At 44.4% G+C, this 22,455-nt stretch overlaps 1 protein-coding gene across 2 annotated transcripts in view; it reads right to left on the bottom strand.

The window, feature by feature from the left end:
- Nucleotides 1–11,354, bottom strand: part of LOC125739888 (polymeric immunoglobulin receptor-like) — a 117,971-nt gene extending 106,617 nt beyond the window's left edge. The window contains exons 1-4 of one of the 2 annotated variants that reach the window (XM_049010428.1): nucleotides 11,106–11,309; nucleotides 9,449–9,778; nucleotides 8,597–8,908; nucleotides 7,996–8,319 (exon numbers count right to left, since the gene is read on the bottom strand). In XM_049010428.1, the coding sequence (XP_048866385.1) occupies nucleotides 7,996–8,319; nucleotides 8,597–8,908; nucleotides 9,449–9,778; nucleotides 11,106–11,154 (1,015 nt within the window). In that variant the 5' untranslated portion in view covers nucleotides 11,155–11,309. Of the gene's footprint in view, nucleotides 1–7,995; nucleotides 8,320–8,596; nucleotides 8,909–9,448; nucleotides 9,779–11,105 lie in introns of both variants that reach the window. The other variant, XM_049010429.1, reaches the window with a different exon arrangement.
- Between the last annotated feature and the right edge of the window lie 11,101 nt (nucleotides 11,355–22,455).

Genomic DNA, 22,455 nt, shown 5'->3' with positions numbered 1-22,455 from the left:
TACTTCCAGTATTTGTCAGATTTCTCTTTGTACATCCATTTGATTGATTAAGACTATAAATCGATAAAATAGCGCTGTATTGTACATGTATATGTGCATGTGGTAAACGCCATTAATCTCCATAGGTGCGAAATAGAAAAAAAAACATTTAGCGTAATATAATGCCCGTTCATCGAGATTTTTTGGAAGGATAGCAGTGCAGTTTGCACTTGCAAGTACAGCCTCTCCACATGTTACGATGGGGTTATATTTTAATAAACATGTCTTAATGCGAAAATATCGTAAGACAGCAAGGCAATTTAATACGCTACACCTAATCTAACAAGCATCGTAGCTTAGCCTACTGCATACCTTAAACATGATTAGAACACTTAATTACATTAGCCTCCAGTTGGGAAAGTCATTAACACGAAGCCTATTTTATAATAAAGTGTTGAATATCTCATGTAATTTATTCAATAATGTACTGAAAGTGAAAAACATTCACCTCTGGTAAAGTCGAAATATCGTGACATGGACATTCGAGGGTATTTTTGTAGGAAATGAATCACCACAAATTTAAGTTTCATTTTGTAATTTTTCTCAGTATCTCTTGCCCTGGATTTGATTAATTACTTTTGTTTATTACAGAAATAAATGGTAACGTAACAAATCCGATTAACTACATCAGAGGCAAAATTTATAGTTTAGACAATTTGAGTCTGTCTTCAAACTAATTTTACAAATGAGAGAAAATTCACGTTACCATAATGACCCGTGTATTCCCCTTCATGTTAATATGTGGATTTGATGTAGAACCATTTATGATATGTTTTAATATTAGGTGTGTAATCACAATTAATCACAGAAAACTGGGCAGTATATAAGTATTTTTTATTGATTCCCCCAAATGTTTTATTGATATATATATACAGTTATTCATATAAAAGGTAGTATAAATGAAGGTGTTTATAGGAAGAACATGGACCAGACAATATCCCCGGAAGAGTGCTCAGAGGATGTGAGACCAACCAGCAGATGTTTTTCACTGACATCTTTAACATCCCCCTGAGCAACACCATCGTTCTTGAGTGTTTCAAGACCACCACCATCGTCCCGACTTGACAATTGCCGCCTGTTATTCTCAGACCCATCATGATGAATGATGAAGAGCTTTGAGAGGCTTGTCGTGAGGCACAGCCTTCACAACCAGACTCAGAAACAGTTTCTTCCCTCATGCTGTCAGACTACTGAACTCTTAGAGACTGATCTGATACCACACACACACACACACACACACACAAAGGTTTGTAATTATATCTTTGTGGGGACTTTCCATTCATTTCTATGGGGAAAACACTAATCCCAATATGACGACCTTATCCCCTACCCAGCCCTAACCTTCACCATAAGTTACCAAACAAAATATGAGACTTTCAGCATTCTTTGTTTTTTTATTGCATTCGTAGATCTTTGTGGGGACCTGAAAATGGTCCCCACAACATCAAAATAACTGGTTTTTATGACATAATGGGGAACATTTGGTCCCCACAACATAACCCACACACACACACACTCAGCTATATATTTACTATTTAGCTAGTATTTTTTATCTAATTGTAACCATGTTTACAATTTCTTATATTATTCTTTATTGCTACCTCACCGCACAACCAAATGACACCTTATCAGTATTGGGTTTACTGTGCTATTTGTACTTGTTGGTGTCAGTTGTCCTGTCTTTTTGCACTGTCCTGCAATGTTTGCACAGATTTTACACACTATTCTCTCTCTCTTGCTAGGTTGTTATGCGTTAGTCTTGTGTTGATTTATGTAGCACCTTGGTTCTAGGGAAATGCCGTGTCGTTCTTAACTGTGTACTGTGCTCCACTGTGTATGATTAAAAATCACATTAAAGACCTACTTGACTTCAGCTGACTTTAGTAATCAGCATGTATTCTTCATCAGAGGCAGTCTTCGGTCTGTCTCCAGCCAGCACACCAATACCTGCCTTCATCTGACTTCTGCAGGTTCCTCATGGTCACAATGAAGACTAAGTTATGGGGATCATCAGCGATGGACACCCTGTTACTGTGTGTCTCTGTGCTGCAGGATGACGTGTCTTTCCCTTTACACCAGGATTTCACACTATTTATACTGCTGACCATAGAAGCTGATGGATCCTCCTGCTGATCCTGTGAATGTCTTTCACACCTGCTTTTGGATTTTGGTCTGTATTTGGTAAAATGTTTCTGACCTTGGCCAGTATTTTGACCTAAAACTCTTGTATTTCAATTTTTTGCCTGTTAGGCCAGATTACAATACAGTTGTGCTCGAAAGTTTACATAGCCTGGCAGAATTTGTGATGTTTTGGCCATTTTTCAGAGAATATGAATGATAACACAATAACCTCTCTGTCACTCGTGGTTAGTGGTTGGGTGAAGCCATTTATTATCAAACAATTGTGTTTGCCTTTTTTACATCATAATGACAACAGAAAATATCCAAATGACCCCGATCAAAAGTTTACATACCCTGGAAATTCTGGCATGATAACATAGACACAGGTTGACACACACAGGTGTAAATGACTACTAAAGGTTACCATCCTCACCTGTGATCTGTTTGCTTGTAATTAGTGGGTGTATATAAAAAGTCAGTGAGTTTCTAGGCTCCTGACATGAGTCATCCAGTGTTGCACTGATTTTTGTTGGATTCCGAGCCATGGGGAAAGCAAAAGAATTATCAAAGGATCTGCGGGAGAAGGTTGTTGAACTTCATAAAACACGAAAAGGATATAAAAAGATTTCCAAGCAATTAAGAATGCCAGTCAGCAGTGTTCAGACCCTAATTAAGAAGTGGAAAATGAGGGATTCTGTTGAAACCAAACCACGATCAGGTAGACTAACAAAACTTTCAGCCACAACTGCCAGGAAAATTCTTCGGGATGCAAAGAAAAACCCACAAATAACTTCAGCTGACATACAGGAGTCTCTGAAAAAAGTGGTGTGGATGTATCAAGATGCACAATAAGGAGGCACTTGAAGAAAAATGGGCTGCATGGTCGAGTGGCCAGAAGAAAGCCATTACTGCGCAAATGCCACAAAATAGCTCGCTTACAATATGCCAAACAGCACCGAGACAAGCCTCAAAACCTCTGGAACAAAGTTATTTGGAGTGATGAGACTAAAATTGAACTTTTTGGCCACAACCATAAACGTTACATTTGGAGAGGACTCAACAATGCCCATGATGAAAAGTACACCATCCCTACTGTGAAACACGGAGGTGGATCGTTGATGTTTTGGGGGTGTGTGAGCTACACAGGCACAGGGAACGTGGCCAGAATTGATGGCAAGATGAATGCAGCACATTATCAGAAAATACTGGAGGAACATTTGCACTCATCAGCTCGGAAGCTGCGCATGGGACGCTCTTGGACATTCCAACATGACAACGATCCAAAGCACAAGGCCAAGTCAACTTGTCAATGGCTACAGCAGAAAAAAGTGAAGGTTCTGGAATGGCCATCTCAGTCTCCTGACCTCAATATCATTGAGCCACTTTGGGGAGATCTCAAACGTGCAGTTCATGCAAGACAGCCCAAGAATGTACAGGAACTGGAGACATTTTGCCAAGAAGAATGGGCAGCTTTACCATCTGAGAAGATAAAGTGTCTCATCCACAACTATCACAAAAGACTTCAAGCTGTCATTGATGCTAAAGGAGGCAATACAAGGTATTAAGAACTAGGGTATGTAAACTTTTGATCAGGGTCATTTGGATATTTTCTGTTGTCATTATGATGTAAAAAAGGCAAACACAATTGTTTGATAATAAATGGCTTCACCCAACCACTAACTACGAGTGACAGAGAGGTTATTGTGTTATCATTCATATTCTCTGAAAAATGGCCAAAACATCACAAATTCTGCCAGGGTATGTAAACTTTTGAGCACAACTGTATATTGAACTCTCTGAATCTGAATCATTAGCATTTTATCATCTGTGAGAATAAAGAAGTGTTTAATTTCAAATTCTTTAGAACTGATTGGATAAATAATTAGCTAATCAGTTGTCATTGTTGGCACACCACAGCGAAATGTATCCTCTGCATTTAACTCATATGTGACAACTTGACATAGCAGGGGGCAACTAATCTAGCACCCAGGGAGCAGTACCCTACGCAGGGTACCTGAATGGTTTCTCTGCTGGTCTAGGATTCAAACATGAAATCTTTCAATTACAAGTGCACTTCCCTAACCGTTAAGCCACCACTGCCCACTGATATGTTCTGAATGCCAGAAAACAATGAAGGAGAATATTTCATACAACTATTGCGTGAAAATATCCATACTAGCCCTAGGGACCCTAAACAAGTGATTTTCATGATGGATTTTATTTATTCTGTAGCTTTCATACGAGTCAACAAGGCTCTGTAGAGAAGTGGAAAACACGTTTCCTGTTATCTCTGCTCCTGTATAGAAGATGCTAGCTAATAACATTTGAGTTTGCTACATATTTTTTTAAAGTATGAAAGGTAGCTGTGATAGAACGTCCAGGAACCACAAAAATCCTCTTGAAGGAGTTTACATGGCAACCCTCACGAACACAAGCTGAGATGAGTTTTGCCCCAGCAGGGGGGTGCAGACGATATGCTTCATCTTCATTAGTCTTAATAAAACGACCAGATGTCCAAAGGATTTAAGATGTCTATGTTTGAGTGGGGAGTCACATAACTATGGCAGAGAGGTGACAAAATGACGCAGACACACAGCTTAAAAATAGCCTGTTTTATTACCACAAAACCATCTTAAGCTGCATCGCCTTCAGCAAAGCCTGCATACGCCCCTCTGTTCGGCTGTCGGCCACCTGCCTGCATTTCACTTCTGCTAAACTGTACAGAGAGCCGTGTTGGTAAGTGTGGGTCACCAGCTTCTAAGGGGGAATAAACTGCCAAAGCCAGCAGTGACAAAGTGTCAATCTTCACATCCGACCTCAAGTGACACGTCCATCAATACATGTGTTTGCAGGGAAAACATGTTGTACATTTTCCATCACATGCTTAGTGTGAATGTTCACCTTATATTCTGAAATTCTTGCAGTGACGATATGCAACACCGACAAAAGCATTTTAAACAGATAAAAGAAAATGGACCACAGAATGGATGAAAAGGAGTTTCTCCTTGTGTCATATCCCCCTTCTCAGCGGTGAAGACTTGACCTGAGTAGGTCTTCTGGCCTTCTTTCCTTTACGCCCTGAAAGAAAAAAAAAAGACATTTATCTGTCTGAAATACAGGGGGCGCTGTGACACAGTGAGCACCATGCTACCTCACTTCCTGTCTGTGTGTCTCATTTGTTTTGATGTCAGTATCGTTTGTTTAAAGAATAAACTCTGTAGAGCCTCCATCTTCACCTCGTCTGTCTTTGTTCCTGACAGTCTGTTTAAAAATACTCATAGTCTCCACTGATGACATCAGTTACTCAAATCACAATTAAAACAGCTTGACTGAACATGACATATTCCAGTCTCAACATGAGACCTTGGTTTCATCATCCGCATTTAGTCTGAAATAAAAGGCCACGATTCAGCTACTTACTGCAGCAGAGCCATTTTCGCAACAAAACTATGCAGATGAAGGCTGAGAAGATGAGGCCATCTATAATGTGCCAACTCCGCTCCTTACTGCAAACAAGGAGAAAGCTCACTCTAACCAGAATCAGTGTGTAACACAGAAAGTCTCCTGACAACACAATACTGCGAAACACGTAGCCATATTACCAGTAACTATAGGCAACATCAAAGCAAATAACGAGAAGTGTATAACCAAAGAAACAAAAAACTACATCCTTTATAAGAAACAATATTACTTTCATATGCAATATATAATGTTTCCTTGGTTAATGGGAAGGTGTTAAACATCTAAAGTTAGATTTTTTCCCCGTTTCCCACTAAGGAGAACGGACATACATGTCTGATTTAGTTGAGTGACATAACTAAGCAGCAAACACCAAGATGTAGGATTATTCCAGTGCATCTGACTTACAGATATATCAAATATCTATACATGCTGGGGGGCAGCTATAAACTCTGGGCCCCCTGACAGCACCTTCAACAATGATCACCTGGGGGGGGGAAGGGGTCCCACATGAGATTTTACTGAGCATGCTAGTGTGGGGGGGCACTGCAGCATTTGGGGCTTCTATAAATTGGACCCAGGAATCCATCCAGATATACGTCTTACGGTGCATCTTTAGAGTTCTGTCCTGATGAACTGGATGTCGAAGGAAGAGGAGAAGAAACAGTATTTCTCAGTGTTGTATGACGGTTCCATTCTGTCGTTTGTGTTGTCGGGACATGAATTTCTGTCAAGGATCACAAGAAACACCACTGGATTAGTTGAACATCAATGAAGACTGAGAATGTGGCACCAGCACCGAATGTAAATACACAAAACAGATGGAGACAGCAGGGATGCATGTTAAACAGCCAGCGTCTGATTCACTACAGTCTGCTTTTGTGCCAGACCTCAACTCCCATTTACATCTATACAAATAAGCATTTCAAGATTAAGGATACAAGATTCAGTTCATTAAGCTCAAATCAATACAAAGAAGGTATTGCAGCTTCTGACTGTATTCACTTAGACTTGGATGAAATGCCTCATTCTTTACTGCTACAAACCAAAAACATTTAATTTAGACATATTCATTTTCATATCTGTCTTTGAGTGACGGCTGTCATGAATCCGGGCAGGTATGGTGCGAGGACGAGGCATCATGCAGGCAGGGAAGGCAGACGACCCACTTGCGGCTCACAATCCAACACAGGGGTTTATTAAATGAACTAAAAGCACTAGAAAAGACTAACAAAAACAAAAGAGCACGAGGGGTCAAAAGTAAACAAAGACTAACTACAAAACACGGCGGGTAACATCTAACATCAAGAATCACAAACATACAAAACAATGAACCACTAAGGGACAGAACTCAGGCAGGGACTTAAATACAAAAACTGAATTGGGAAACGAGACAGCAGGAGTGAGACAGATAATTAACCAATAGGGGAAGGTGCAGGACCAGAGACGGATTACGGACAGGGCCAGTGGGGCCGCTGCCCAGGGGCCCTTGGGGTGCAGGGGGCCCGTGGGGCCCCTAGCCCAAAACAATTTGCAACGCTTATCAACTATGTATTTTTGTTTGTCTATTTTAGAGGGCCTACATTCTTTGATCCTCTGCCTACAAGGGCCCCTGACCCTATAGGGAGGGCGTTTGGCTGCCAAGGGCCCTTGAATTGTGGTGGTTGTGGTGGTGGTGCTGGTGGGGGGGGGGGGCTCGCGAACGTTTTGCCCAGGGGCCCACACAACCCATAATCCATCCTTGTGCAGGACAACGAGCAAACAGGAAAACACACAAGGGCAGGTACAAGAATGGGCAACAGGTGGAACTAATCAACTCAGGGAACTGGGAGGGGAAAACCTAAGACTGACAGAAAGAAGGAAACAGAATCTAGACTAGGGGAATAAACATATACAAACAAGCACAAAACATGAAACCAAAACGAAATATAAATCACAAGACAAAGGAACAAGAAAACTCATACAATGAAACACTAGGGAACAAAATACAAAAACAGGGGAGGCGGGATTCAAACACATGACAAAGGGATTTGTACTGTAAGTAGTCGTATGCTCAACACATTGAGCCTTGCGGCTAACAGAGAAGAGTGGAAAACACAAAGACAAGGGATGGGATGACCAGCAGTGCCTGCTGGCCAAGCAGGGAAGGGACACAGGGTGGAACAACCAGGGCTGACCCTGACAGACAGCATTAAACTCTGCTTCTGATTGGTTGACGCTGAGTGCAAAAACACCCTCTGACTTTATCAGAGTGTGACAGGCAGAAGCACATGGTCACCATGGACTCATTTAGTGTGAATCACAGCCCAGGAACAGCTCTCTCCCTCTGTGTGCCTCAGGGTCAAACAGAAGCACCTTCAGGAACTGACATCTTACCTTCCCGGACTATCAGGGGCATAAAGGCACGATGGCTTTGTGCTGCAGACGCCTCCACAGCACACCAGTAATAGTCAAAGTCCTCCTCCTGCAGGTCCCTCATGGTCACATTAAACACCATTTGGTCACGGTCATCAGAGACTGACACTGTCCCTCTACTCTGTTCCCCGTCTGACTGTGCTATTCTGTAACAGGAATCCCATTCATATCCTCTACATAGGTATTTGGTTTTATCTTTGGAATTTTGGTCATAGTAACATGGGATGGTGACAGATCCCCCTCTCTCTGCAGAAACCCAGGTCTCAGTCCTCACACTCTGAGCATCTATGGGGAGAGAACATGAATGACGGAGCATCAGAAACATATAATAATACAGAATGAACATGCTGGTAACTTATGACTGTTGCATCAGGGAGGAACAACCAAGTGAGATGAAACATCCTGGTCAATAAAGGGTAAACAGGCATGAGTTTTATGCAGAAACTGGGGTCTGTTTAATACAGAGGCAAGGAATGTAGAAAGTGTAGATTTAAGCACCAATGAACTGAAGCTGGGGTGAAATTACAATGACATTAATACGACAGAGATTATATTAGCTTACTTGGAGTAACCAGGAAGAACAGACTGTCAGATGTTTCCTTAGTTCTTTCTTCACCCACAGAACACCAATAATTTCCCCAATCCGACTGCTGCAGGTTCGTCATGGTAACTAGGAAGACTAAGTTATCGGGATCATCAGTGATGGTCTGTGTCGCTTTAGTAGCTGAGGTGCAGGGGGGGCTGTTTCCTGATTTACACCAGTATTTCTCACGGTTTTTATGCTCCTGACCATAGAAACACGGGATGGTGATGGATCCTCCCGTTTGTCCTCTTAAGTAACTGAAGGTCTTCAGGGTGAAACTTCTCTCTTTAGCTTGTAGGAAAACAAACAGTCAGTCTTAGAATTATCATTGGAAAGTGTAAGAATCATCTAGCTTCCATCTGCTTATCATACATACATTTGCACATGTACTATTGGGGGCCGTGTGTAAATGTCCAGGTATTCAGGCTCCTGTAGGAATATTTAAGATAAAAGAGGAGGCGTGAATCCTCCCGATGCAGCAGCCATCACCCCCAGCCAGGAGGCGTCAGGACGGCGTTTCATTGTAAAAACAGGCAGCACCAGTCTGTCATTATGTCACCTGCACATGCACCACATGCTGATTCACTTTCGTTTGTTTATTTCTCATTAATATTGTTCACATTGTCTTTGCACTTTGTCTTTGTTGTTGTTTTTTGTGTTTCTATCTGTATCCTGCGGCTTTGTTTGGTCTTATTTTATCCTGTTTTAGCAGCACTGTGCAAAGGACACATTTTTATATAACTGGTGTCATGTTGCTCACAATGCAATTGCTTTTTTATAAGGTACTACAAATGAAGGTGCTTTAAGGAAGAAGAAGATTAAACAACATACCTGTAGTAATCAGCATGTATTCTTCATCAGAGGTGGCCTTTATCCAGCCATCATCCACAGCACACCAGTAACTGCCTTCATCTGATTTCTGCAAGTTCCTCATGGTCACAATGAAGACTAAGTTTTGGGGATCATCAGTGATGGACACCTTGTTCTCACACCGTGGGGCATCGCTACGTGTCACAATGGTGCAGGATGACTTGAATCTCCCTTTGCACCAGGATTTCACACTGTTTTTATACTGCTGACCATAGAAACACTGGAAGCTGATGGATCCTCCTGCTGATCCTGTTAATGTCGTTTGTTTGGAGCTTCTTACAGGGATGACGACTACAAGAAAAACAAATAACCTGTCAGTAACGTGTTACGGTCTTTGGAAAATAAATTATATCATTAGACGGACAGATACCACGTGGCTACTGCTGGTTTCTAGAACCAAGCCTGTCTTCTCACCCGCTTATGGGTTTTGGTCTGTATTTGGTAAATATTGTTTCCTATATTGTTCCTGACTTTGGCCAGTATTTTGACCTAGGAATTTTGGATTTCCACTTTTTCGGCTGTTAGGCCAAATCACAACCTTTTAAACTCTCTGAATCTGCTTTGAAGTTTCTGACAAGGTGATGTCAGGGTCACTATATTTACTGTAACATTTTTTTTACTATAAGAACAAATGAACATTTAATTTATTATGTACATCCCTGTAATAGATATCTGTGATCTGAATAACATTCCAGCTAATGACAAATAAAAGCTCACCGATCAGCCGATGTTGTACAATCTACATCTACACAGTCAGAATGCCTCTGCAGTCTAACATGCTCCTTTCTACAGTATCATACACATAATGCACTAACAGTGATAATGGAGCCGTGCTGAATATGAGTTGGTGACATGAGGAACGCTGCAGGGAAGAAGCTTCAGTCCCTCAGAATGTCAGTATACAAGCTTAGAAACAGCACTTAATAACAGTAACCTGCTGATCTGTATACATGACTGGGGGCTCCAGCTGTCCTGCAGTACAGCGGTTAATTCAAGTCTATTCATTTTCATACAGCACCTTCCACAACACAGTTCCCCAAGCACTTCACAATACATGATTACATCATTTTTACAAAATGGTGCATTAAACAGGAAAAAAGAGCAGAGGGAATGAATGAATGCCAGACGGTAGAGGAGAGTCTTATATGTGAGCACTGAGTGAAAATACACAAATCAGACAGAGGGATAGTAAATAAGCCATTTCAGTAAAATAATCTGAAAGGAGAATGTCCACACTGGTAAATGTGGCCCCCTTAAATTCCAGACATTTTCCTGTTATTGTTTGTTTGTATTTATGATAGATTTGTTGTTTCATGCACTATGCTTAGGAATTTTTGCAGAACCAGAAAATAGGATGGATTTATACTCCGATAACAGCTTTGTCTGTAGTTTACTCAGTTATGGTCAATGGCGGAAATGTTTACTTGCTCAAGGTATTATGGCGTTATGTTACTTTCAAAGGAAAAGCTACAACAGAGGATAATAATATATCAATGTCACATGAATATCAAACATTTTTCTTCAAAAGTTTCAAGATTAACAACAAAACACTTGTTTTTTTCTATCTTCATTTGATCAGTTCAACAAAACAGAAAGTGAACAAAATAACAGACTTTACCTGCTAACGCTGCGTTAATGATGAAGAGGAGGAAGAGGAGGGGAGCCATGTCTAGGACGTCGATTGTGGCCTTTAGCTGTATCTGTCTCTATCCATCTGTAATAAACTGACTGTCTGTCCTCATTCTAAATATGTCAGTGCATAAAAGAAGGGGGCCTGGCAGAGAGGGAAGGAAGGAGATCACACACACACACACACACACACACACACACACACACACACACACACACACACAAGCAAGTTGGTCGACCTATCTAAATGGGGACTGTCCATTCATTTCTATGGGAAAACCCCTAATCCCGGTCACGACACCCTTAACCACTACCCATCCCTAACCTTAACTATAAGTAATCAACCCAAATACAAGACTTTTGGCAGTGTTTTTGATTGCATTCACAGATGTTTATAACACTGAGGTTATCCAAATGGGGACCTCAAAAGATGTCCCCAAAAGTAGGGAAATTTCAGGTTTTACTACACAGGTTTGTAAGTATATCTTTGTGGTGGATTTCCATTTATTTCTAAGGGCAAAATTCTAATCCCAACATGAGGACCTTAACCCCCACGCAGCCCTAACCTTAACTATAAGTAACCAAAAAAAATATGAGACTTTAATCATTTTTAGTTTTTGATTGCATTCACAGATCTTTGTCGGGGACTGGTAAATTGTCCTCACAAAGTTAAAATAACAGGTTTTTATTACATTGTGGGGAACATTTGGTACCCACAATGTAATATAAGCCTAATCCACATGCATACAGCATCAGCCACAAACACCCTGAATCAGTTGCAGCTGTTTTCAGTTTCTCAGCAATTTCTGTATCTTTCATATGAGTCGTCAACAAGGGTCTGTAGAGAAGTGGCAGACATGTTTGCTGTTATTTCTGCTCGGGTGGGGTTAGAGCTGGGTGGATGGACAGAGGAGGTACTGTGCCCACAGACTGGCATGCCTGCTCAGGTGGAGTTAGAGCTGGGTGGATGGACAGAGGAGGCACTGTACCCACAGACTGGCAGGCCTGCTCAGGTGGAGTTAGAGGTGGGTGGATGGACAGAGGAGGCACTGTACCCACAGACTGGCAGGCCTGCTCAGGTGGAGTCAGAGGTGGGTGTATGGGCAAAGGAGGCAATGTTCCCACAGACTGGCAGGCCTGCTCTGGTGGGGTTAGAGCTGGGCGGATGGACAGTGGAGGAACTGTTCCCACAAACTGGCAGGTCTGCTCAGGTGGAGTTAGAGGTGGGTGGATGGACAAAGGAGGCACTGTGCCCACAGACTGGCAGGTCTGCTCGGGTGGGATTAGAGCTGGGTAGATGGACAGAGGAGGCACTGTACCCACAGACTAGCAGGCCTGCTTGGGTGGGGTAGAGCTGGGTGGATGGACAGAGGAGGCACTGTACCCACAGACTGGCAGGCCTGCTCAGGTGGAGTTAGAGGTGGGTGGATGGACAGAGGAGATACTGTTCCCACAGACTGGCAGGTCTGCTCGGGTGGGATTAGAACTGGGTAGATGGACAGAGGAGGCACTGTACCCACAAACTGGCAGGTCTGCTCAGGTGGAGTTAGAGGTGCGTGGATGGACAAAGGAGGCACTGTTCCCACAGACTGGCAGGCCTGCTCAGGTGGAGTTAGAGGTGCGTGGATGGACAGAGGAGGCACTGTGCCCACAGACTGGCAGGCCTGCTCAGGTGGAGTTAGAGGTGCGTGGATGGACAGAGGAGGCACTGTGCCCACAGACTGGCAGGCCTGCTCGGGTGGGATTAGAACTGGGTAGATGGACAGAGGAGACACTGTACCCACAGACTGGCAGGCCTGCTTGGGTGAGGTTAGAGCTGGGTGGATGGACAGAGGAGGCACTGTTCCCACAGACTGGCAGGTCTGCTTGGGTGGGGTTAGAGCTGGGTAGATGGACAGCGGAGGCACTGTACCCACAGACTGGCAGGCCTGCTTGGGTGGGGTTAGAGCTGGGTGGATGGACAAAGGAGGCACTGTTCCCACAGACTGGCAGGTCTGCTCGGGTGGGATTAGAGCTGGGTAGATGGACAGAGGAGGCACTGTACCCACAGACTGGCAGGCCTGCTTGGGTGGGGTTAGAGCTGGGTGGATGGACAGAGGAGGCACTGTACCCACAGACTGGCAGGCCTGCTCGGGTGGGATTAGAGCTGGGTGGATGGACAGAGGAGGCACTGTACCCACAGACTGGCAGGCCTGCTTGGGTGGGGTTAGAGCTGGGTGGATGGACAGAGGAGGCACTGTACCCACAGACTGGCAGGCCTACTCGGGTGGGATTAGGTTAGGGTTTTTGTTATGAGAGTTTACGTATCGCACTATATTGTGTTTTAAAGTGCATGGGCAACATTATTCCTGTCCTCAAAAGTCTCTTAACATTCTTTCCAGGAAATGACACTTTAATAAGGGCTACACCAAGGGTAGTAAATGGAATGGGAGCAGTAACGACGGTGACGACAGTAACGGCGGCATTAATGACTATTCCCCCTGGTGGCGATAGCATTTACCTAATGAATTGTAGGAAGTGGTAAGTACTGAAGGTCACCCTGGGAGGTAAGTATACGGCAGACATATGGCATTCATGGTTAAAAGGTAAGTACATCTAAATGATATTTCTGTTTTTTTATTCTAAAGGTTTCAATTAACTAAAATGAAAACCCAAGTGAAGCCTGGTGATAGCTATCGAACTGATTTTAATGTCCATGCTCCCTAGTGGTCAGTACTGGCTATAAAAGTAAAAAAAAAGTAAAAGGGGGGAAAAAAGGAAAACTTTAGCTATCAAAGGAGTCAAGAACGTCAAACTTGTAAGATTGAATAACCTTTATTTTATTGAACGCGACAGAGAAGTCAAGCTGGATTACATTTATTCCTTCTGCTGTAGATTGTATGAGCATCAAAAGGAGAAGAGGAAAAGGACACCTACTACCAGTTCAACTGAATCCAAAAATGACCTCCATTTCCCTCCATCACGTACAGATTTTTTGCAAAACATTAAAAAAGCACAACAGCGATGAAAAAAATCAATATTTTATTACAATTAACTATGCATAATTTTTCTTATAATTGAAAAAAAAGAAACAAAAAACTATTCCTTTATGACATTTAACAGTACATGTTTACTCTTTTTGTACCTTTTCTTCTTCTCTTTGATGTTCCTCCGAACAGGCTTTCGCTTTCCATCTTCTGTTTGTCAAAACACTTCATTAGCCCTTGAACATCATTACAAAAAACGAGATTTCCCTCTTTGGAGAAAAACTGAGTGAATTCCTTCTCAAGGTGCCTGTACCAGGAGAATGAAGTTCCAGGTGTTAGCAGATTTTTATTTTTCAGTCTTGACCCTACAAATTCGGCTCCATCTTTGGAAAGGCCTATATCTCTAACTAGATCATTAAGCTCGCTCTGAGAAAATGGTTGGGGTCCCTCATCAACAGAAACATCTGAGCTAGATTCGTCCTGGTGAGGTAATGTGTCTCTGTCCTCAGAATCACCCCGGATATCATCGAAACTTGACGGTGGGTGTGGAACTGGTATTGCTGAGGTATGTGGCACTGGACGAATAGCTGAACTAAGGTTTGGGTAAGATATGTTCTTTTTATTTTTAGTATTAAAGCCTCTTACAGTACATCTACCGAACAGAAATAGCAATCAGTAATGTGGTTTTGCTGTTCACGCCACGTCATGCAGTAGGAATGCCGAAAAGGAAATGAGTTTTTCTTACCCTCAAACCACAAACAAAGATCTTCCTCACATCTTCTACACACCTTGTGAGGAGCCCATAGTTCGTCTGGGTCCCCAAGTTTCAACTTGAAGTAAGCAAGATAAACTCTCTTCACAAAATCACTTATGTTCCTTTGTTGACTTTTAACAGCGTATTCATCACAAATAAAACAAAAGTTGTCTGGAGAAACTACACAGCCTCTTGGAGCCATAATACAGAACTAAATCAAGTGCAGAGTCACGACTGAACTCAGGATGTAAACTGAGTGAGGCTTATACAGCAAATAAAACCCTGAACTTATTTAGCATGTTGAAACATGATCATCTGAACTCCTCACACTGCCAAACCCACCATACCCCCCTCAATTCCTCTATTTGTATTTCTCTTGAGTCTCGCTCTTAAAAATATTAAATTAATGTAAGAAATCAAAAAGCTTCCCACCTAACACACGGCAAATGTGCCAGTGTTAAATTAACACTGCATGGTGTTTATATGGGTCTACACCATTCAGTGTTACCTTTAACACTTTACAGTGTGCAAAGAGTGCTGTTTTTACAGTGTTAATGTTTATTAACTCTAATAGCTGTGTTCATTTAACACTGGCACATTTGCTGTGCACTACACAAAAATCCACGAGGTCTATTTCAATGGCTACATTCAACACCAAACTTCTCCATATATTGGGATTTATTGCTCTTACTCTATTCAACACCATCACGTTGAATAAAAAAAAAAAAAAAACAGTATTACATTAAAGGCATCATGCTATGCAAATATACATCCAGCACTATAGGTCTACAGGGAAACAGGCAGTTCCAGGAGCGAGCTGCATAGCAAAGGGTATCTCAACTCCTCCATCATCTATAAAATCACAAGGTCAAGGCCAGTAATCAAAAAGGTCTTACATCAACATATACTCCACATTGGCAGGGGTATTTTACAAACGACCACAGCTGTTCAAATCTTATTATAAGCAAAGAACATCCTGTAAAGTCAGTATTTGGCAGTCTTTTTCATGGTGGTGGGTGAAATATACACTCAGTGATAAAAAAAGGACCCAGAAGTCCCGTATCGCCACATGTGCCCCTGAGGCATCCTGACCTGGGACCAGCAGTGTGCCCATGCTGCCAACTCTGTTGTCCGTCTGATCTGATATTATAATCAGTGTGATATAGTCACATGATCTTTCACCACATGCAGAGCCATTTAATTTCTACTACTTTGAGTGCTTAACTTTTTTTGTCACTGAGTCTAATATAGCAGCTGTTAGATTATACACCTAATTCAAACTGAATGAAAATGAGTAAGATTAATTCAAATATGCTCTGCTCTCAGAACGCAAAGTCAATGCATAAACTTGAAAAGTTTCATTTTAAGAATGTTGTGTGGATCCACTGTCCATGATTCAGTTGAGCTAGTTCAAAGTAATTTATTTTCAGTGTCGTTGTTTGAAACAAAACAAAGGTCTGGATTTGTACTTTCTGGAACTTTCCGCTCCACTATAGGGCTGCCACTAACAACTATTATTCTATGGATTAATCAATTAATGGATTACCGATTTTACTGATTGGTCAATTAATCTAAACAAATAATTTTACTCCTGAGAAATCAAATTTACCGTTTAAGTTTATTTTTGTGGTGCTGGCCAACAGAAAGGGGCAGGGATCCAGTCGTGCGTGCAACCTGAGGTTTTATTAGGAGCACGGTAGCGACAGTACAAGTAGGGATTAACGAGGAGAATGGTCGAGGTCGGAAAGCGGGGTTCAGAAGCCGGGAGGTCTGTCCTACAAAGAAACACAAGACACGAGAACACGGGGTGCGGGAAGCAGGAGGCGCCGGTCTCAGTGGGGAAGACGGTTCAGGTACGGGAACGGGGAGAGGAAGAGGAATAGGAATGGTAAGTACATGGGGATAACAGAGCAGGGAGGAAGCAATGGGTAGACGAAGGACAATAGATCGCTCAGCAAGGCACATTAGCATGGCTCAATACTTCGCACCGTCTTACTGGTGCCCGGTGCTTAAATCTGTTTCCCTATCAGTCTCTGACACACCCCGAGAGTTCCGCCCCTGGGCCGTGGTCGGGGCGGAGCCCCCGGCTGAGTCCCCGGCAGAGTCCGTCGATTTGGGCGTGACAGTGCCCCCCCCTTGACGGCCGCCTCCCGGAGGCCGGAGGCGCTTGCGGGGTCTACCCCGGGGCCGCGGAGCAGGTTTAGCAGGAAACTGAGCATGAAAGGCGGCTCTGACAGCGGGGTCGATCGGGGAATTGGCGGCGACCCAACAGTTGACTGCAGGAGGACTACCCGCCCACTCCACCAGGTATTGCAGTTGCCCCCGCCGGCGACGGGAGTCCCGGATGGCCAATATCCGGCTGGGGACGTCAACGCCAGGTACCGTCGCGGGGGGCTCCAAGCCGGGATCTGACTCAGATCGTAGCGGACAGCGCTTAACCGGCTTGAGAAGCGACACATGGAAAGTAGGGCAGATTCGATACACCCGGGGCAACTGGAGCCACACTGCTACGGGGCCAACTCGGCGTAGAACCCGAAAGGGGCCGATATAGCGGGCGGTAAGCTTGCGACAACCCGGGATGCGCAAGTTCTTGGTCGACAGCCAGACCATTTGCCCCACCCAATAGGTAGGTCCGGCTCGGCGATGGCGAACTGCTTGGAGCCTCTGCCGTTCCACATGACCACGGAGGGAACACTGTATCTTCTGCCAGGCTCCTCAGCTTTGGCGGTACCACTCCTCCACTCGGGGTTCCGTTCCCTCTGGAGAGTCCCAGGGGAAGAGGGGCGGCTGGTATCCTAGGACGCACTGGAAGGGAGAAACGTTCGTAGAGGATGTCACTCGGGCATTGATGGCATATTCGGCCCATACCAAATGCGAGGCCCACTCAGCGGGTTCCCTGTGGCACAAAGTCCGGAGAGCTTTGGCAACCTCCTGGTTGGTCCTCTCGGCGAGCCCGTTTGATTGAGGATGATAAGCAGAGGTGAGATTCAAGTTTATGCGAAGCTTCATGCAAAGCTCTTTAAACACCCGCGAGCTAAATTGGGGTCCCCGGTCGGAAACGATCTCCTCGGGGATTCCGTAATAGCGGAAAAGAGAATTGATTAGTATGTCAGCGAGGTCACTCGCCGAAGGCAGTTTGGGGAGAGCAATAAGACGACACATCTTGGAGAAACGATCAACGATGGTTAATACTATGGTCTTACCTCGTGATCGGGGTAGGTCTGTGATAAAGTCCATTGCTATGTGGGACCAGGGACGTGACGGGATCGGAAGTGGTTGTAGACGACCAGCGGGAGCTTGGTGAGATGCTTTCACTTGAGCGCATTCAGGACAGGAATCTACGTATTTTTGCGTCTCTCTCCTCCAGCTGGGCCACCAGTATCGTCGGGACATCATCCGTTGAGTGGTACTCACCCCCGGGTGACCGCTGCTTTGATGAGCGTGAACCCACCTAAGCAAAGCCTCGCGATGTCCTCGGGGTACGTACTGGACTCCGGGAGGGCACCCCGGGGGTGGAGATCGTCCTTCATTCGCCTGTTGGATGGTCTCATCTAGGGTCCAGGAAATGGTGGAAGCGAAACATCTGGGATTAAGGATTGGGGTCGCCTCCTCCACGTTCGATGGGGAGTCATATTGTCGAGAGAGGGCATCTGCCTTAGCGTTCTTGTTTCCTGGTAGGTATTGTACTTTAAACTCAAAGCGCGAGAACCATTGTGCCCAATGTACTTGTCGTGCGGAGAGCCTTTTGGCTGACTGGAGGTACTCCAGATTCCGGTGGTCTGTTAATACCAGGAAGGGGTATCGAGCTCCTTCCAGCCAGTGCCGCCACTCCTCCAAAGCTAGGCGTATAGCCAGTAACTCCCGATCTCCCACCGAATAATTATGCTCGGCGGGCAAAAGCTTTCGGGAGAAATATGCACATGGATGTCTATGCCCCGATTGTGGGTTGCGTTGAATCAACACTGCCCCTACGCCTACGTTAGATGCGTCAACCTCGACCTCAAATGGAAGGTTAGAATTAGGTTGCGTTAATACTGGGGCAGTACTAAATGCATGTTTTAGCCGCTCAAAAGCCCTGGTAGCCTCTTCCGTCCAGGAAAGGCGTGACAGGGCTCCTCGGGTTAACGACGTCAGAGGAGCTGCCACTTGACTAAAGTTCCTAATAAAGCGACGGTAAAAGTTGGCAAACCCTAGGAATCTCTGTAATTCCTTCAATGTCCGGGGTCGGGGCCAGCTCTGAATTGCTCTCACCTTTCCGTCGTCCATAGCCACCTTCCCGTGTTGGAGCATATAGCCGAGGAATTGGACCTGCGTTCGATGAAACTCACATTTGGCCAGTTTAGCGTAGAGGTGATGTTCCCTTAACCGCTGGAGCATTTGTCGAACCTGCTGGACGTGGGAGTGCTTGTCTGGGGAGTATATCAGAATGTCATCAATGTAGACAATTACGCATTTATGGAGGAGGTCCTGAAAGATACAATTCATGAATGACTGGAAAATAGACGGGCTATTAGCCAAACCATAAGGCATAACTAAATATTCGTATTGCCCCCTACTGGTGACAAAAGACGTCTTCCATTCATCCCCTTCCTTAATGCGGATCAGATTATGTTGCTGTAGCCACGGGAGACCCAAGATAAGCGGATCTTTAGCGTGAGGGAGTACGTACATCATTATCTTTTCTTCGTGGAGCATCCCTACCTGTGTCTGGTATCGGATCGTGCCTTCATGGATTCTCCTCCCGGTTACTCCTAGCACGGTAAGGGGACGGGCCAGTCTATTGAAGGGTAAGCCCAAACGTCGTGCTAGAGTCTGGTCAATGAAGTTACCCGCTGCTCCACTGTCCACCAGGGCCAGGGTCCCCTCTGTTCTTCCGTTGGCTCCTATTACTACGGGAAGAGTGAGCTGGTTTTTATTAGGTATTACCACTGGTGGGGTACCTACCAGAGGGGAGTTCTCCTCACGACGTGGTCTCTGGGGGCAGGTCAGCCTAAGGTGTCCGGCTTCCCCACAATAACTGCAGTCCGGCGGCGATGGTACGGAATTCTAGCAAAAAATCAGCCGCCGAGCATGTCCCCTGCTTGCAGTCCAAAAGGTGGTCCCCTGGTCTCCTTCCCACCACTGGATGGTCGAACACCTCCAAGAGCGCTTGATGGAATTCTCGGGCGGAATCCACGAGGGGGCTCTGAGTCGCCCACAACGCCGTCGCCCACTCTCGAGCTCTGCCACTCAGGAGTGAAATGACAAATCGCACCTCAGCTGTCTGGGTGCGGAACATCTCTGGGTGCTCCTCAACATATATCCCGCACTGCATCAGGAAGCCCCTGCAGGTATCGGGATTCCCATCATAGCGTTCTGGTAAAGCGATGGGGACGGAGGGGACTGGGCGAGGTGGAGAGGCTGGCAAGGGAACCCGGGCCGCTTGGTTAGCCAGGAGCTGTTCTACTGCTGCAACCCGGTTTTCCAAAGCTTGGCTGCGCGCTGGATCCATAGTGTCTCGGCGAAGTATTCTGTGGTGCTGGCCAACAGAAAGGGGCAGGGATCCAGTCGTGCGTGCAACCTGAGGTTTTATTAAGAGCACGGTAGCGACAGTACAAGTAGGGATTAACGAGGAGAATGGTCGAGGTCGGAAAGCGGGGTTCAGAAGCCGGGAGGTCTGTCCTACAAAGAAACACAAGACACGAGAACACGGGGTGCGGGAAGCAGGAGCCGCCGGTCTCAGCGGGGAAGACGGTTCAGGTACGGGAACGGGTCTGGGGAGAGAAAGAGGAATAGGAATTGTAAGTACATGGGGATAACAGAGCAGGGAGGAAGCAATGGGTAGACGAAGGACAATAGATCGCTCAGCAAGGCACATTAGCATGGCTCAATACTTCGCACCGTCTTACTGGTGCCCGGTGCTTAAATCTCTTTCCCTATCAGTCTCTGACACACCCCGCGAGTTCCGCCCCTGGGGCGTGGTCTGTGCGGAGCCCCCGGCTGAGTCCCCGGCAGAGTCCGTCGATGTGGGCATGACAATTTTATTTTGACAACAACAAACTGTATATTATTGCAGGGCTTTAGGTAATGGACGCTGACTTTTGGGACTATATGGACATTATTTTCGACCCACAATTCAATAAGCAGTTTTGTAGTATGTCTGAAATATTAATGAGATGCATATTGCGATGCCTAAAAGTTAGTAATCTGTATAAATCTGGCGTATTTTATGCTTATTAAATTCGGTTAGCGGAAGTGACGATGAAGAAAGAGACAGTTTAGCAACCAGCAACACCTTTTAAAAGAGAAGCTATTGTGGATAAAAAAGGCACTTTTTGCAGAATAAAATTTTTATTTTAGTGTCCATTATCGTTTCAGTTTTAGTTTACGATAATAACCCTGTCCGAACAAGCCCAATGTGCACAAACGCACACACTGGTACCGTCAATCACCGTAGAATAAGCCCAGATTTTAGCCTAAATGTTTCCTCAAACACTTATTCAATGGAGATTCTAAGGTAGCACGCAGACGACTTTATGGCTTTAATAATGAGTATATTTAGCGGCTACAAGGACACAAACAAAAGATATTAAAAAGCTCTCAGTACTAATAGTAATTTAATAAGCATGAATAGACAACACAATGGTTTTGACTTTTCTGGTGGTCCATCATCCAGAATTCACCGCCTGTGCGTTTCCTCTCCAGGCGCTTGTGCATAGCGCCATAGTCTCTGTAGTACGTAATCGAAACTTTGCCATGTAAAACTACCTTTTTGTTTAAAGTCCAACTTGTGTTCCTTGGTCTCCTGTTTCCTGTCCGCAACTTCAATTTTTCTTTCTGCGCACTAGTTCCATCTAGTACGACTTCTGGCCGCTGCTCCCGCCATGCAGCAGCATAGCGTCTGTACTCCCAGCATCCTAGTTCTTTGTGCTTATTATAAATTCAAATTAAAATAACAACCAGTGAAACATATGAATTTGAAAATAATCAGATGTTTTTATATTAGTGTGACCATCACAATAAAAAAGAAATACATTAAACAATACAAACTAAAGTGCACGTTGGTGACACTGGTGTGTCTTAAAGTCCAAAAGTTTAAACAAAGCTTCAACTCAAATAAAATAAAACGTATAAAAGATTCAGTTCATATATCGGTCTTTGACAGTTGACGTCACACTCGCTATAGCTCGCTATAGTGTTGTGGGTCGAATCGCCATTGTGGGCGTATACAACTCAAGAGCCAGCATTTGCGTTCGGCATTATCTTTGGTTAGATGAGATACTTGTGCTATGTGAAAGGCTATCATACTAAATCACATGATAGAAATGGCAGAAAGGTGGACCATAACATGACATTTTTTCGGTTTCCCTCTTGGAAAAGAGGATATGGACAGTAGGTAGGGGGGCTAACGAAGATTCGTCGACGAGGCTGAAGTTGGTTCCTTATTCACCAGCTACTTATTTGCGATTTCGGTTCCACCTTAATTGTCATGCAAAGTAGCCCTGGGCCGCCAGTAGATGGCAGTTTTCACTCATTTTTATGAAGTGCAGACAGTAGTTCATGAGGAATTGTTACAGTACTGTTCTTGAATACATTAAAACACATTGAATATGAAATATTAAGTTTGTTAACCAAATGTG

This window comes from Brienomyrus brachyistius, chromosome 4 (assembly GCF_023856365.1).
Source record: "Brienomyrus brachyistius isolate T26 chromosome 4, BBRACH_0.4, whole genome shotgun sequence".
Taxonomy (NCBI): Eukaryota; Metazoa; Chordata; class Actinopteri; order Osteoglossiformes; family Mormyridae; genus Brienomyrus; species Brienomyrus brachyistius.
The sequence above is the reverse complement of the archived record's forward strand: the minus strand, read 5'-3'. Positions and strand labels throughout refer to the sequence as shown.